Below are 17,406 nucleotides of genomic sequence, written 5' to 3' on the forward strand. Positions count from 1 at the left end.
TTCAAACCTTAATATTATTAAATATAAAAAATCATTTTTAACTAAAATATCTGCTTAATCTGAGATTTATCATAATAACGAAACTTCTTCGTCAAAATTAAAAATGGTATTTTCCTGTAGAAACGTTCACGCATTTTAAAAGCACTGCTTGTCAAAATTAAAAATTTTTTTGTTATAATTTCTATATTTCTATAATAAACTATCAGTATTTACAATATTATTATAAATGCAGTTTTTAAAAATTTGAACTTTTGTGAAACATTTTTTGTTTGTAAATATATTTAATTTTCTATAATCATTAGGTAAATTCGAAACTGTCAGCATAACTCCAAACATGTAAATTGCAATTATGTAAATTGTAAAAACTTATAATTTATTGTTAATTTTTTAACTTTTCTACAAGGAAGTTTCTGACAAAAATGAGCTATTTGTATTAAATTGTATATTATTTGTTAGAAATTTATGTTTTTATTTGAAATTAAATCTTAAGTAATGTTACATTAACTAATAAAATCATGATGTGATGTTTTGTGATGTATTGTGATTTATAATTTTATTTAATTTGAGTGATTTTCAAATTGCGTCTAAATTAGAAAAGGGAAACTTTGTTCTTTTAAAATTTTCATTCATTTGGAGTAAAAGAAATTTCAGCAGCTAATTTTTATTTCAAGTGTGAAAGTGAATTTCTTTATTTCTTTAATTTTACACTGAAAAACATATTTTCGACAAAATATTCAAAATTTTACAAATAAACAGTTTGTTCTTTTAACGCAGTAGTAGTATACTAAATCTGCGATATTAATATTTAGAAAGAATGTTTATTTTCAAAGAAATAGTAAATGTTTATATGAAATGGTTGAATTTTCTACAAAGAAAAACATTTTCTTCAGTAAAATGATGAATTTGCCACAAAAAAGAAGTTTCTACAATGTAATTTAAATTGAAATCAAGTACTTGAATTTTCGACAAAGAAAAGATGCATTTTCAATGAAACGTGTAATAGTTAATAACACAGCAAGTATTTTAATCTTAATTCAAAAACAGTTGAACTGAACCAAACCAGACGAGTTTCTAACAAAATTGTTAAATCCTTGCTAAAAAAAATTATTGAAAACTATGCAGTTGTATTTAATCTTTAACTAAGTAGTAAAATTTTTAACCCTACAAGATAAATTCTAAAACAAAAATATAATGGCAGAATTAAAAAAAAAACGTTTAGAAACTTATAGATGGATATTTTTGTTGGGTTCCATTAATTCATTTTAAACTGGGAGTTTATTGAAGGCCTCATATTTGAAAGTTAAAAACTCTTTTTTTTTGGTGGAAGATCTATTGTTTTAGCTGAAAATTCATTGAAATCTTTTCGATTTAAAAATGCAACTGTTTCGTGAAAAATATAAAATTGTAGTTTGGAAAATTAGCTTAAAATTAGAAATTCATTAATTTTGTTAAATAATTATTCTAATTCTGTCGAAAAGTCCACTATTTAGTTCAAGTGCAACTGTTTTTGGTTTATGTTTCTCTTATGTTCTTAGATGATCAGTAATATTTTCAAAAACTTATTTTTTCATGAATGAATGAAATAATGAATAAATAAATAACTGAATATACAAATGCAAACATTGATTGAATATGGTCATCTTTTATGGGTATTTGAGCGTTCGTTTTTACGAGGTCATCGGAAATGTTGCGCTAAAGCGTGAACATTTAAATCTCAATTAGAATGCTGAAATCGAGTGCACATGGAATTGGGATTGGGGATCAAAAATTACGGAATAACGAACTTTTTTTTGATGCTTCAAATGTCAATTGGACTAAAATAAACGTTAAAAACGATGCAAGTGCTGTTCAGTTTTTTCATTTGTGTCGTGTTCGTCATTTCGATGGCGAATGGATGGAGCTCAAACTTTCGCGGAGGACCTTCGCATTCCAGAAGCAACGAATCATTTCCAAAATTGACAGTGGGGCTAATTGTGCCCCACATTCATTTTGGAGCTAGAGAATATAATCGATCGATCAGCAGAGCAGTGAATTCACTTTTCAAGACACGAAATGGACATAATTACAAATACGCCTTTCTTCAAAAGTATAGATTTTCACCCAGGGAAATCAGGAGTATCATGATGAGACTCACACCAAGCCCAACAGGTAAAGTATCAGTGGAAAAAATTTCTTTCCGTCTATATTTTATCTCTCCTACTTTAGTCTTTCCTCTCCCTAAGTTTCGTTGCCCCTACTTTCCCCTTTCCTAGCTACTTCAACTAACACTTCCTTTCTCCTCACTCTCTTCCCCTACTTTTATTCAATTACACCTACTTCCGCTTTTTTCCCTCCCTTACCGACTATGTTTAAATTAAAATCTTTAGCTTAATATGGCATACTCTCTCTTCACAAATGTTACCTACTTCAACAACTTCGCCCTCCGTAATTTTCGTTCGTTTCCCAAAAATGTTCTTTCAGCATCTTTAGCTACTTCTCCTTTTAGATATTTTTTCACATTCTTCCTTATTTTCCCTCGCTCTACGTACTCTATCTATTTTAATTTTCTTCCAAGCCTGAGTTTCCATACTCACCTACATCCTCTTCTACAATTTCCCTTAATTTTTTTCAACTTTACCTCTCATGTATTCAGCTTCTTCTCTTTCGCCCATTTTTCCTCACTTCCCCCTTATATCTTCTCGCATCCCCTGTTTCAGCTATCTTCAACTTTCCTTATTTAAATTTATTGCATATAATTCCCTTCCTACAGGTTTGCTACAGCACCTACTTCACTTTACCTTTCTTTTCTTAATTTTCCTTTATTTTCTAAACTTTCCCAACTGTAACTCTTTCTACTTTTTCTGCCATTATCTTCTCTCTCCACATGCTTATTTCCTCTTGTTTTTCATCACTTCATATACTTTTCCCAGTTACTATCACTCAATTTCTCATCACCTTATACGCCCCCTATACTTTCTGTCCTCTCATCACCACACACTTTCCCTAGACTTCCAATTTTTCCTAACTTCCACTACCCCCTTCCCTAATTTTACTTAATTTTGAAAACTTTTCTTATTATGTATTAAACAACTTTTTGTTCCCTAATTTCCTCGCTTCCCCGTTATTCCCCACCTCTCATCTAACTTCACCCACCCTACTTATCCTTAATACCCTCTACTACTTTTACATACTTTCTTCCTACTTACCCTACTTTCTCACTCTTTATTTCTCTTGATTTCCTAAACTTTTGCTTTTATTAGTCCTGCTATTCCTCCTTTATCATTTTCTTTCAGTTTTCCCATAGTTTCCGTTTTCCAAAGTTTCTTTAGTTTCCAAACTTTACCTACCATAACTGTCTTTATTTTTCTCCATATTATTTTCTCTCTTGCCCCCCTAATTTCTTATCATTTATCCTCGCCCCCCTTCGTCTTTCCAACCCTAGTTTTCACTCATTTCTCTTTATTCCAAACTTTTTTTCTACTTCCCCTCCCTAATTTTTTTTCTGATTTTGTTTACTGTATGTAATTTGTCTTCTCTCATTCATCACTGCTTCCCTTAGACCGTCTTTTTTTCTAACTTGGCCTACTCACCCTTATTCACCCTAATTTATTTTTTTCGACCACCAGACGTTTCTTTTACTTCACAAACATCGGTTTCCCGAATCTTTCCTGACCCCACGTCCCTTATTTTGCCACTCTTTATAACTAAACCTAGCATAATTGTCCATAATTCTTTCTACCCCTACTCTCTACATTTAATCTACTTCTTCTCCTTTAATCTCCCTGAATTTTCTAACGTTTGCCTGTTATATCTTCAGCTATTTCTACTTCGCTAATTTTCACTAATTTCCTTGTTATTTTCCCTTGCTACTCCTACTTCAACGAACCTTATTTCTCCAATTTCCGCTGATTCTTTTCCAGAATTTTGCTTTCTTTAACTTCTTCTCGTTCTATAATTTTCTTTCATTTCCTAACCTTTCCCTACTATAATTTTCCAAAATTTTTAATTCCTGAAGCCCGTCCCCTATTTCTGCTTTCTCTCGACTTTACCTGCTCTAATTACCCCTAATTTCCATTGCCTTCTCTTTACACTTTTGAACTTCACCTACCCTTATTATTTCTAATGTATTATATTCAATCTCCTTACTTTTTCACTACTTTCCCTACTTCTTTTTCCATAATTTCCCTTAATTTCGTGAACTTTTACTGTCATATTTCAGCTACTTTTCACTCCCTTATTTTCTCTTACTTGCTTCATATTTCTCCTCGTTCTACCTTGTTCAGTTACACTTAGTTCTCCTCGCTCCCCAATTCTCGATCACTCCATACACTTTATCTAGTTCCCATTTTTTTATTCTTCCCAACTTGTTCTGCTCCCCCGTATTCACTCTTATTTATTTTTCTTACATTACATTTCGTCGACTTCACAAACTTCTTCCCTAATTTCCCTTTATTTCCTAAGCTTCACTTAACATAAGTTTCCTGACTATTTCTTTCCTGATCCTAACCCTTATTAATCCTCTCTCCCCAACTAAACCTATCAAAACTGTCACTTGTTTTATTTACTTCTTCTCCCCACTGTAGCCCTACATATCTTACTTCCTCTCCCCTAATATATCTGAATTTATGAACATTTTCCTTCTTTAACTTCAGCTACTTCTTCTCCACTCATTTTCTCTCACTTCCTTGCTATTCTTCCTCACTCGTCCTACTTCAACTACACTTATTTCTTACAGTTTTCTGTACTCCATTTCCCACATTTCCCTTAATTCACCTTTTTTCACTCCCCTCATTCCCCTGCATTTTCCAAACCTTTTCCACAATGATTTTTTCAACTTCTTCTTTTCTGACCCCTTCCCCTATTTGCCCATTCTCGCCAACTTCACGTACCCCAATTATCCCCATTTTCCTCTATTCCTTCTCCCCACTTTTCCCCTACCTACCTTACTTCATTTACCCTGAATTCCCGCCTGGTTTAACTACAATTATCTCCTCTCATTTCCCATACTTACCTTTCACAAATTTTTTCTATTTAAACTAACCTAATTTTTCCTTAATTCATATAATTTCCCTACTCTTTCTCCTATTTATTCTTATTTTCCTCTGTTGAATAATAATTGATACCCCTTCGGGTACATGACGGTTTTTTTCGATTTTTCAGACAAGTGTAATTATGCACAAATTATTCATTATACAAATTTCAGTTTAAAGGAGAGGACAATTGTTAAACATTTAATAAAAAATTTGTTTGTGAAGCATTACATTTTATATTTAACTTTAAAAGAAAACCACCAGAATGAAATGTATAATATAATAATAATAGCTTGTAATGGCTTGTAATATAATTCAATTGTTCTCATACCTGTGGGTAGAATTAGTCAATAATCACAAAGTGGATATAGTTCTGAAGTTAATTATAAACAGTAAATAACTTAATTAATAATAATCACATATATAATAATAAACGAAACAAATTAGCAATTGTATTTACTCGCTCATATTGTCCTTGTCCCATGAATGTGAAATTTATCGTTTGTTATAAATATGAAATAAATTTTGAAATTAAATCCAGAAATTGTTTGACAAATCCCTGAACTTTTTAAATTCATTTACCTTACTTAAAGTATAACTAAAGACCGCCCTTCAGCGTTAAAAAGATTATCCTTTCATTAGAGAAAAAAAGTTCATTTATTTTTCAAGAAACTAACTTTTTAATAGACTTTACAGTCAGGGCCGTTTGAACAGTTTCTCATTGTAATGCGTAATATGGCGCAATATATTTAACTGAGTACTCGTGCACTGCGCCCCTTCGGGGTCGAGAGCTGTGACCGCCTCTCGCCCGCACTTTAAACATTAAATTTGAAATTAGTAATACTTTTGCAATAATAATTAAGTTAACAAGATTTTAACTTAATGACCAACTATTATCAATTGTCCAAAGATAAGGATCATTTTTTTATTTTATCACAGATTTGACTTCGGACCATAAAGGGTCACTCGTAAACAAAATTCTTATATTTTTAACAAAATCAATGAAATTTTAACTAAATAGTTAAGTTTTTGAAAAAGAAGATTAATTTTCATCGGATTACTTGAATTTTAAAATTAAAAAGGCAAATTTGAAACCAAATCCATTAATATTGAACTTAAATACATAACATTCATTTAAACATGAAATGCAAACTTCATTTTTCAGTTAAAAACTAAATTTCTAACCAACAATCAATTTTTTCAACAGAAAATTGTAATTTTCAACTAAAGCCATGGATTATTAACTGCATTTTTCACAATATTCTTTAATTTTTCTATAAAATAGACTATTTTAACGCAAATAAGTTACTTTTCTAAAAAAAATGAATTTAAAAAAAAACACAATTTTTTCTGAAAGCGACGAGTTTTCAACAAAGTTGTTATATTTTTATCTAAAAAAACTTTTAATAAGAAAAGTTAACTTTATACAATTTAATTACGAATTAATTTAATTTGGTTCACAAGTGGATTACCCAGGAATTCAAGTATGTCAATGCCCCCCCCCCCGCTGTTATCAGCTCTTCTAGAACTGCTGGTCCATGCAGTTTCTCACATTACAGGGCGAGAGACGGTTGCGACTCTCGCATCGGAAGAGCTGCGGTGCGCGAGTACGCAGTTAAATATATTGCGTAACATTATGCTTGGCTTGCATGTGGATTACCACATAATCGAAGTGGATTAATTCAGCTAACAAGTAGATTAAGGCGGATTATACGTGGCTTAACTCGGGTTCCAAGATCTAAGTAATTTAATTATATTAATTAAGTACATTAGTCGTGTCACAAACTATTTAGCCCAGAATTCAAGTGGATTGATACAGCTCAGAAATGGATTAACCCAGCTGACAAGTTGATTACCCCGACATCCAAGTGCAATACTTCCGCTCGAAAGTGGATTAAGCCTAAATACTTGATTTACCCCATATTACAAATGGATTGCGCCAGATAACAAATTGATTACCCCGACTGAAGTGGAATTACTTGTGTCAAGAATGCATTACCCCGGCTCACAAGTATATTATTCCGACTTTCAGCTGGACAACTTCGACCCACAAGTGGATTGCGCCTAAATAATGGGATTACCCTATATTAAAATTGGATCGCACCGGATTACTATTTGATTACCCCGGCTTTCATGTGGATTAATTTGGCCTAAAACTCTATTACCCCTAAATTCAAGTGGATTAATTTGTATCACAAATGTATTACGTCGTATTACAAATGTATTACCCTGTATCTCAAGTGGAATACTTTGACTCGCAAATGAATTGCACCTAAATACTGGGATTACCCTACATTACAAGTGGATTGTACCTCATTAAAAGTGGATTACCCCAACTTCTGAGTGGATTACTTGAGCTTAAAAGTGTATTACCCTCCAATAACTGTAGATTGATTTGTCGCAAAAATGTATTAACCCACCTTACAAGTGTATTCCTTCGACTTACAAGTGGAAAACTTCGACTCACAAGTGGATTACTCCTAAGCACTGGTATTACCCAGCTGATTAGTGGATAAGTGGATTAAGTGAGCTTCCAAGCAGATTAATTCGGCTCACAAGTCAATTCACCCAGAATCCTTGTGGATTAATTCAGATCAAAAGTGGATTATGTCGGATTGCAAGTTACTTACTCCAGATTCCAAGTGTATTACCCCTGAAATCAAATAGATTATATCTGTTCAGGAATGGATTACCTCGGAATGCTATGGATTTGCTTGATTCAGAAATGGATTACCGCGTATTTAAAGTGGATTACTCAGGAATAGTGAATTACTGTTCATTCCAATGAATGACTAGGGTATCAACGAAATACTAGTTCGAATAACCGAGCCGTCCAGAAATTAAACTGTTGTTTGAAGGAAACAATTCCGATTCGATTACATGACACGTAATTAAAGCTTGAATTACTTAATCCCGGCTAAATCTCGGTTCCAACAGACAGAGGCCTTTTAGTCGTAGGTGAAGCGAGAAATGGAAATTTTCCCAAGAGACACGTTATTTATTCAACAAATCAAAAGGACCAATTAGATTGTGCTTTGTCATTTGACGCGTTTCGCCAGATTATGAAGGCAAATTGGGAGAGGCATTTATGAGTTAACTGCGCTGCTCTCTCGAAAATAATTACCACAATTATTTTCTTAATTAAGTTCCTTCCAATTAACGGAATATTATAGAACTAAACGGTTTGCATATATTTTTTTATTAACTAAATAACAAAGAGGGATGCGTATACATTGTCATAAATATTTGTTTTAAAACAAGGACGACTAAAAATCCCGAAAAATAAAATTCCAGAAATGTTCATGATATGATGATTCAAAAAAATTGTATATAATCATTATTTTCTGCGACAGTTCACAATGTTACCTTATTGTTTTACTTACGAAATAATACAATTCTTGTAAGAAAATTTACGAATTAAATAATTTCCGAATTTACACTATTAAAAAACTGGTTTATAAGCATTATTGCTTATTTATTGAAAATGCATTAATTAAACATTTTTGCAAAAAAAATATTTTTTAAGGTTCGAAATTTGATACATTAATGTTTGAATTTATAATAACAATAAGTAGAAGAGAACATTTGATCCTGGATAAAAATTTGTGTTTAGAATTATGGTTAGTGTTTTTAAAATATTACAAATTTTGCAAATTTTCTTTGAATAATGTTATCTGGTTCATAGTAAATTTAGGAATATTTTTTTGCTGGAGGCACATTTGTTTATATATTTACTTTTTTAATACTTTTGTATTGTAATTATTTTTATTGAAAATTCAAGCAATAATTTTAAAAAACTCTAAACATTAAAACAAAATTTTCTGGCAATTTTCTTGTTCGGATATTTTATAATTCGGCAATTAATTTTTGGGATTTTTATTAAGCAGGAATTTTTAAATTCTGCAATATTATAAACTGTTTGCGAATTTTATTATGCAAGACTGCACTGGGAAGAATTTGTGGACTAAAATATGATCATCAGATGATTCTCATAATTTTGCGTTCATCCGTCGTCATTTTTTCGAAGAATGGAAAGTGAGTGGAAGTGGAGAAAGAAGGAAAAATTAGCAGTGGGAATGTAATAGAAAAAATTTGGGGAGAAAGTATAGAATAAGAGGGAGTAAATAAGGGAGGGGAAATTGAAAAATTAGGGTTATGACAACGGGGGAAATAAGAGTTGGAAAAGTATAGTATAGTAGCGAAATTGGACGATGGTTAGAGGGAGAAACTAGGGAGATAAGGGAATATAATGATGTAAAGTGAGGAAATAAGGAGAACTAGGGGGAATTATGAAAATCTAATTAGGGTACAATTCGTTGTGGTAATTCAGGATAATTAAATGTAGGGGAAGTATCGGAATTAGAAATAAATAAGGAAAAAGTGAATAAGGGAAAATAAGGAAACGGTGCTACGGGAAAATGAAAGGAGGTAACCATATCAGGATAAAATTCTAAGGGACAGTAGAGATACAAGTATACATGGAATAGAGGAACTAGGAGAAATTAGGATCAGGGTGTAGGAAAAATAATCTGTGCAGAAATATAAGTTATATGGGAAAATAAGTGACGGGTAATACGGGATATTAGAGAAGGGGGAGTAGGGAAAATGATAAAAGGGCATTAGGTGAAGTTGGGAAATTAGGAGAAGTAGGGAAAATTATGAAAGGTAAATGAAGGTAAGATGTGTTGAGGGGAAGTAGGAGGAACGAATTGCGGGAAAATAGGGAAATTAAAAGGAAATAAGGAAATGAAAAATGAGGGGAAATGAGGGAAGCAAGAGTAGGAAAAATGGAGTGAGAGAAAAAGAGTAGGGAAAAATTCAGAGGAGCAGAAAAGAAATAAGGGTAAATAGAAGAGAGAAATTAGGGGAGATTAGGGTCAGGCAGTAGGATAAAAAATCTGTATGGAAGTGCACTGTATGAGGGTAAATGTGTAATGTATAATAGGGGAAATTAGATGAGGGAAAGTAGAGGAAATGGGAATAGAGAATTAGAGGTAGATAATTCAGGGAGGGTAGGGTGAAATGTAGGGATCTGAAGTGATGTGAAATTTGTTAAGGCGAAGTAGGAAAAATGAATGGAAGGAAAAACGGAAAGCAAAATTAATAAGAAAAGTTTAAATAAGAGAAAATTATGGGAGGAAAAGTAGGGAAAATAAAGTAAGGGAAACACAAAAAGAAAATATGCGGAGAGGAACTATTTATAAGGTAGGAAATAGGGGAAATCAGGGTTAGGGCACTATGAGAACGAGCAGTAGGGAAGTGTAAGACGTGAGGGGAATGGTTTGATGTGTAAAAGAGGAAATTAGAGAGTGGTAAGTTTTTGACATAATAGGAGGGACTTGGGTGAAGTAGGAATATTAGGAGAACTAGGCAAAGTGATGGAAGTTAAATTAAAGTAAAAGGCGTTATGAGTAAGTAGAAGAAACGAATGAAGTGAAAGTAGTGGAAGTAAAAAGAAATTTTAGAATGTTACATAAGAGAAAATTAGCGATGTGAAACTTTGGAAAATGAAGGGAGGAAAACATAGGAGAACAAAATTCGGAGCAAAAATATGGATACAGCAAGAAATAAGATTCAGGGACTAAGAGAAATCGGAATTAGGGAAATAGGGAAAATGAGCGGTTGGGAAGTGTAAGTTGCGAAGGAAAATAGGATATAGTTAATAGGGGGATTTAGAGAAGGGAAAGTAGGAGAAACGAGGGGAAACGAGGGGGCAATAAACGAAATAAAGAAATTAGAAAAAGTAGTGTAAATGATGAAAGGTTAATTCAAGTAAAATTAATGGACAGGATGTAGGAGGAAGGATTTGAGAGAAAATAGAGGAACTCAAGAGTAATAAGGAAAGTTAATACGAGTGTAAATAATAGAGGGGAAGTAGGTGAAATGGGTAAGGGATAATAAGGGAATTATGAGAAACTAAGAGAGGTGAAGAAGACTAAGTGTTAAGAAATTAACGAAGGAGAAATAAGTAAAAATGAGAGGAGTGGAAGTAGGAGAAAAGAAGGGACAGAGAGAATTATCTCACTAGGGGAAATGAAGAAATTTTAAGCGGAGGAAGTGATAACTCAGGACAAAAGAAAAGGAAGAAGTGGAGGAGACAAAATGTGGAAAGGGTAAATGTAAAATTTAAAGAATCAAAAGGCAAAGAAAAGGAATTCAGGGAATGTTTGGGAAGAAAAATTTAATTTTAATTTTAGGAGGTGTTAGTTGATGCTGAGAGTAGTTTAAACAGGAGATGTCAGCTAACAGTGACACTTGGTAGTACATGGGTCTAAAGGGTGCTGGAATTCCACTTCAGGCTTAGCCTTTGATCAGAGACCTTATTGTTTCACAGGCTGGGCTAGGTATTCTGTCAATCATATACGCGACTGCACAACACTGGAATACATACGGATCTAATATTCAGATATAGTTGACGGTCTGGACTCGCCAGGCGTTAGCATTTCTGGTCAAACCAATATCACTCCATATTGCAGATCGTTAGTTAGAGTACCATCTAATTAGTGGATTGCATTGATATTTCACTGAAACCTCAAAATGTTTACGTGCAATCACTTTGGTGTTAAATTGCTATTTCCCTATAATTACTTACCCGCGTCAGACGTATTATTGACTGTTTTCCCTGCCATCGAATTCACGTCCGCTCTCTCTCTCTCTCTCTCTCTGAATAGTGCCAGTCATCCGTTTTCTGCCCCCCCTCCCCGCTAGTACGAAGTTTACATGTTTGGATGTTTTATTGTCGAATTTCAGTCGAAAAAAACAAGTCGGTTTCAAACAAGCATTGATTAGCTAAGTATTTTATTAATTATTATTTGTTCTATAAAGCACTAATCCGCTGCATAGTTTTTCTTCTTATATATATTCAAGTGGCACTATTCAGAGAGACTGGATTGCAATTCCAGCGCTTGAAGCGATAGCGCGATGGTGGTGGATGCATTCGAGCAAGAATAAGGAGAAGCGGAACTATTCAGTGCGGCATTGATCGAAACGCGGACTATATTTAAAGAGAATATTTGAATGGAAAATGAATATTAATACAGAATTTTGATATTTTAGAGTAGTAGCAGTGGTGGCAGTTGAATTTTTAAATAAATAATTATACTTTTAACCAAATATTTTAACTTTTTATTCAATAGCGAAATTTTTAACCTACAACTATAAATTTTTAAACAAGGAGAAATTTTTTTGACCGAAAACATTATTCTATATAAATTTTCAATAAAATATTGAAAATTCTTCACTAAAAAGATCGTTTTCCGTCCAAAAATTGAATCGTAAAATGTCAGTTGAAGAATTGAGTTTAAAAAAGCGAATTTTTAACTAGTTAAATTTAAAAACAAAATTAATTTCTGATAGAGTAGCTATATTCGCAGCCAAAAATATAAATTTCGTACGAAAAAGTGTGTTTTTAAACAAATAGTTCAATTTTTTAATGAATTAATGATTGTCAAAATAGTCAATTCGTCAACAAGAAATAAATGAAAAATAAAATAAAAACTTTAAGTAAATTTAAAAAATGAATTTTCACTATGGAGATAATTCGGTTTAAATCTATTTTTTTATTTTCAAGCAAGAAAACGAATTTTCTAACCAAATTATTTTTTTTTACTAACAAGATTTATTTTCTACAAAAAAATGGAAAACGTAGATGCTTTTTAACCTAACACTAGAATTTTAAACTAAAATATATATTTTATAGCAAAAAAGACAACAAATGTTCAACATAAGAAACAAAGTTCTAACCAAAAACTTGAGTGTTGAACAAAGTAGTTTAACAAGAAGAAAGTCAATTTTTTTATAAAAAGATTAATTTAAAAAAAAAATAGTTTTATAATCAGCAAAATAAAGCAATGTACAACAGACTGGTAGAATTTGTTTCCATAAAAGTCTCCTCTTGAACCTAATTTTTTTTTGCAATAACCGATTTCCGTTAACAAATTCCAATGTAACTTCAAATGGTTCTGAAATTGCAAATCTTTTTTAAATCTCTATGATTTTTTTGCGTGGAAATCGCTATCATTTACTGCGTTTCTACCAAAATAAAACATAACTTGAAATTTAAAAAAGTTGTGAATCTTTTCTGGAGTATCATTTAAAAACTATTTTTATTTATTTATTCTGTATCATAAGTATACTATATTTTTTAACAAATTATGAATATTTTCTAAATGGAAATTCTAATTTCTGTCAAAAAATTTAAAAATCCCAAAATATGTTGGTTTTGAATTTTAATATTTTAACCAAATACATTAAACATATCTAAATCAAATGTTTAAAAATTTAATATCAATGTCAGGTCAAACACACCAAATTACCTTAAAGTTGTTTAAAAGTTGTAAATATTATTTGCAATATAGTTATTACTTTATTGAAAATACCAATTGTTTTCGATAAAAAGCTAGTATAATCAAAATTTTGTGGAAATATTCTAAATCGCGGTCAAATAATAATGTATTCTTATAAGAAATTTCTTTTTTAGACTTTTTTCAAAAACAAAAATGATTGAATTTAGATCCAATGATTCTGATTGCTTGAAATGGTTGAAAATGGTAAGGTTTCTTTCTAATTTAATAATCTTTTTCTAACAATAATTTTTTACGAAAAACGCTAGCACAATGCCTAAAAATAGAGAATTTTTTTTGAGTTCTAAATTTTATTCTAAATATAAAATTCTAAGTTTTTGTGAGAAAATCAAGCAGAAACTCCAATTTGTAAAAATTTAGGATCACCTTCGAAATTTTATGTTTTAATATTGAAAAATTATTTTAAAAATACTAGTTTGCAGGAAAACGCAACAGAGCAAATGTTTATCAATGTACGTAAAATTTTTAATGATTTTTTTTATACAAAGAATTACTTATTTAATTAATTTTTAAAACTCAAAATTGAGGATATTGAGCAACATCCAGTAAATAATATCCTATTGACATTAAAAAAAATGTATCCTCTGTCCTTGGACCTCAAACAGCACACAAATTATTATAACAATTATTTCATCTTAATTTTCGTAAAAATAATTGATGTTGTGCAGGAAACGTAAATAATGATACTAGATGTTGACACAGAAAAAGCTCAACAAGGTCAAAAAAATACTACCCCTAAAAAGGGGTTTGAAAAAAAAAATGTCTAAGTTTCAATTTATATTTTCGATTTCCTTTGCTCCTTTTTCTGTGACAAAAAAAATCTTGTGCAAAATTATTAGATAAGATTTAGAGGTCACCTTGAAATTGCGGCTCATCGTCAGCGCTATACAATATTATTTTGCGCTAATTTTATTTTGCTAAATAATCTGAAAAATGTATTTCATTAATTTCTGTTAATATTGTTTAAATGGGATCTAGTATAGATTTAATAAAACAGAATATGATTAAAAACAAATAAAATAAATTTTTTGAAACCATTCAGAACAAAATAATTATTATTATAATAATTTTAGTAAATAAATAATTAATATTTTTATAAGGTATTTTTGCATAAAATTTTTGTACTTATATAAAACTATGTTTAAAGTATAAATTTCATGGGTGAATAAAAAATGAAATTTTTGGTGCCTTAAATTTAAGTTAGATTTTGTTTGTAAGAAAAGGATTTTATATTTGCGAAAAATTGCGCCAGCTTTTTGTTAATATTGGACTAATTTATCGTTAAAAATATAGAGGATTGGCGTTGAAGTTTATCTTTTCAGAAGAGCTACGCTTCAAAACTCTCAAATCATTAATAATATAATAAATAATACTAATAATAATAATATTAATAAATAATTCTTGTACATAGAGTCCTGAAATTTTAAAGAATTGAGAAAATATTTTCCATAATGTTTACACTTGAATTTATTCGGTATTTTTTGCTAGAGGTTCTTACATAGCTCATCAATAATAATTTTTTATCTGCAAAGTTTGGATAAAAATCTCAAAACTTTAAATTATTATTCACATCCAACACTTTGAATTGAGTAGTATTAATTTTTGATTTGTTTTCAGGAAGTAAAAAAGTCTTTGAAATAATAAGCCAATATTCTTTATACAATATTTTGTTTATATAATAGTAATGTTTACTTGTTATTATATCTATAACAATCATTATAGATATTTATTTATATTAATTCTATATTTTTCACAATTACGCGAATGTTATTAGCAAAATCCCCAACACCGTTGAGCAAAATAATTCCTCTGAGGAGCAAAATTCTTTCCATGGTAACTAAAATATTTTGCTCACTATGCCTCAAATTTTTCATTCTAATTTGTGAAAAAAAATATTAGTCGATACACTAGGCCTCACGGGAGGCTGCACGAACTTACCAGTTCGTGCTGGGCCTTTAAATTTGCAGTGAGCAAAACGACCATTTGGCCTATCTTATCGTAATACACTATTTACGAAATCTTTTTTTGAAAAAATAGTAAGATTGAAAATTACCTGCTCTTTTTAGTAACATCTATCGCAAATATTTTCAATTAAAGTCAGTGTCAAGGTACACCGAGAATTGGTGAGAGTAGAAAAAATATGTTCAGTGTGCCTAGACAGTTCTTTAATTAAATTTGAAACCGAGCCGGGAGATATTGCAATTCTGAAAAAAAATCGCCAGGGGGTGGTTTAAATTACGAAAGTGTTTTGAGTGAGGGAGGATAGAGGAGGGGGGGGGGGGCTGACGCAACGATTTTTAATTTCTTTTTTTGAATGGAAAATAGAGTGTTCGTGTTCAAAATTAGTTCTTACGTAAGACATTTTAATTCCTTTGAATCACTAAAAAAAAAGTTTACCAATTCGGTAGAGCAATCGAATATTTAGTCGAAAGATTGAATACTTTCTAAGAAATTTATTTTTTTTTTAAGTGGTTTTAAGTGGCTGAAATATCAACTAATACATTGTTAATTGAAAATTTATTTTCTTCGTAGAACATTTACTTTTTCAGTCGAAATATATTTCAATTCTATGATAATTCTAATTTCACTATTTGGCTGGAAATTTCCGTATTTTTTGCAAAAACTAAATTCTAAATATTACAAATGCTACTTTTTTCATGAAAACTAATGTGCTTAATTTGAGGATTCATGTTTTTATTTTTAAATATTTGCTTTTTTGGTCAAATTCAACTGTTTCCCATTTGAAATAAAAGTACTGTTTAGTTCAAATATTAACAGATCTTCTTTTAAAGTTATATTGGAATTTGCACTGCTAAGAATGCGATTGATCAAGAAAGTTTATATTATTAATGAAGAAAGGTAAATTTTCAATTATGTAGTTGAATTTTTAACAAAAAATGAAATGGAATAGAACTTTTTGAGATACAAATTTCAGATAAAAAATAATTAAAAAAATTAATTGTACATTTCGCCTAACTAAAAAGCTAACATTTTCAAATAAACCGTTAAGTTTTGAAACAAATAGTACATTTTTCTACCAATGTAATCTGATTTTGAAACAAAAATATGAATTAAAAAAAATTCTTTTAAACAATATAGATATATTTTCTGCCGTCTACTAGACGAAGTGTCTACAACAAAGCTAAATTCGAAACTCGAAATTATACAGTTTTATACAAAAATTTAATTTATGCGGAACAAATTTAATATTCAACAACAATAATAAAATCTCACAAAAAAAGAAATTTTGTACAAGGTACATTAGCTTTAAAACAAGTACTTAATTTTTAACAACAAAAAATGAATATTCCACAAAACATGTAATAGTTATTATTCTCACATAAAAATATTGTAATTTGTAAATAAAACCAGAAAAATTACAATTAATCAGTCAAATTTTTCCTAACATAGTTGATAACTCAATCAAAACTGATTAATTTTTAATCAAACAGTTACGATTTAAAAAAAAAAGAAGGAATTTTCAACCAAGCATTAATTTTCTATTGAAAAGGACGAACTTTTAACCAAATAAATTATTTTCTGCCAGGAGAAGATCAATTTTCAACCAAAAATAAAATAGAACTTCAGTAAAGAAAATTAATTCTCAAACAAAACAAAAATAATTTTTACTAAATACTTGAATTTTGAACCGAGAAGTTTACTTTTTTACAAAATAAAAATCACTTTTTAAACAAACTAACTGAATTTTTGTTTAGGTACTTCAATTTTTAAATAGAAAAGACTAATTTTTAAGCAAATGTTTAAATGACAAACTAAACAAGATAATTTTTAGATAATAATTAAATACTTACTCTTTTAGTTGAAAAGTTTAGTTTTGTTCAAAAATGAAATAAATTTTCGAAAAAAACAAAGAAAGAGAGGAGTTCACCTGAATGCCTACAAATTGTAGAAGAGGGAGAGATAAGTGAAAAATTAATTAAAATAGTTTTCAATAGCGAAAATCTATTCTGACCTAGAGAATAAAAATTGAAGACTGTAATATCATAGTGTAAGAGATATATATATTTTTACAA

At 30.3% G+C, this 17,406-nt stretch overlaps 1 protein-coding gene across 1 annotated transcript in view; it reads left to right on the top strand.

Moving 5' to 3' along the window:
• Positions 1 to 2,105: 2,105 nt before the first annotated feature.
• LOC117169191 (glutamate receptor ionotropic, NMDA 2B) overlaps positions 2,106 to 17,406 on the top strand; it is a 241,455-nt gene continuing 226,154 nt past the window's right edge. Inside the window, exon 1 of the mRNA XM_033355418.1 lies at positions 2,106 to 2,148. Within this exon, the coding sequence (XP_033211309.1) occupies positions 2,121 to 2,148 (28 nt within the window). The 5' untranslated portion in view covers positions 2,106 to 2,120. The remainder of the gene's footprint in view (positions 2,149 to 17,406) is intronic.

The sequence above is a fragment of the Belonocnema kinseyi genome, chromosome 3 (genome assembly GCF_010883055.1).
Source record: "Belonocnema kinseyi isolate 2016_QV_RU_SX_M_011 chromosome 3, B_treatae_v1, whole genome shotgun sequence".
Classification (NCBI taxonomy): domain Eukaryota; kingdom Metazoa; phylum Arthropoda; class Insecta; order Hymenoptera; family Cynipidae; genus Belonocnema; species Belonocnema kinseyi.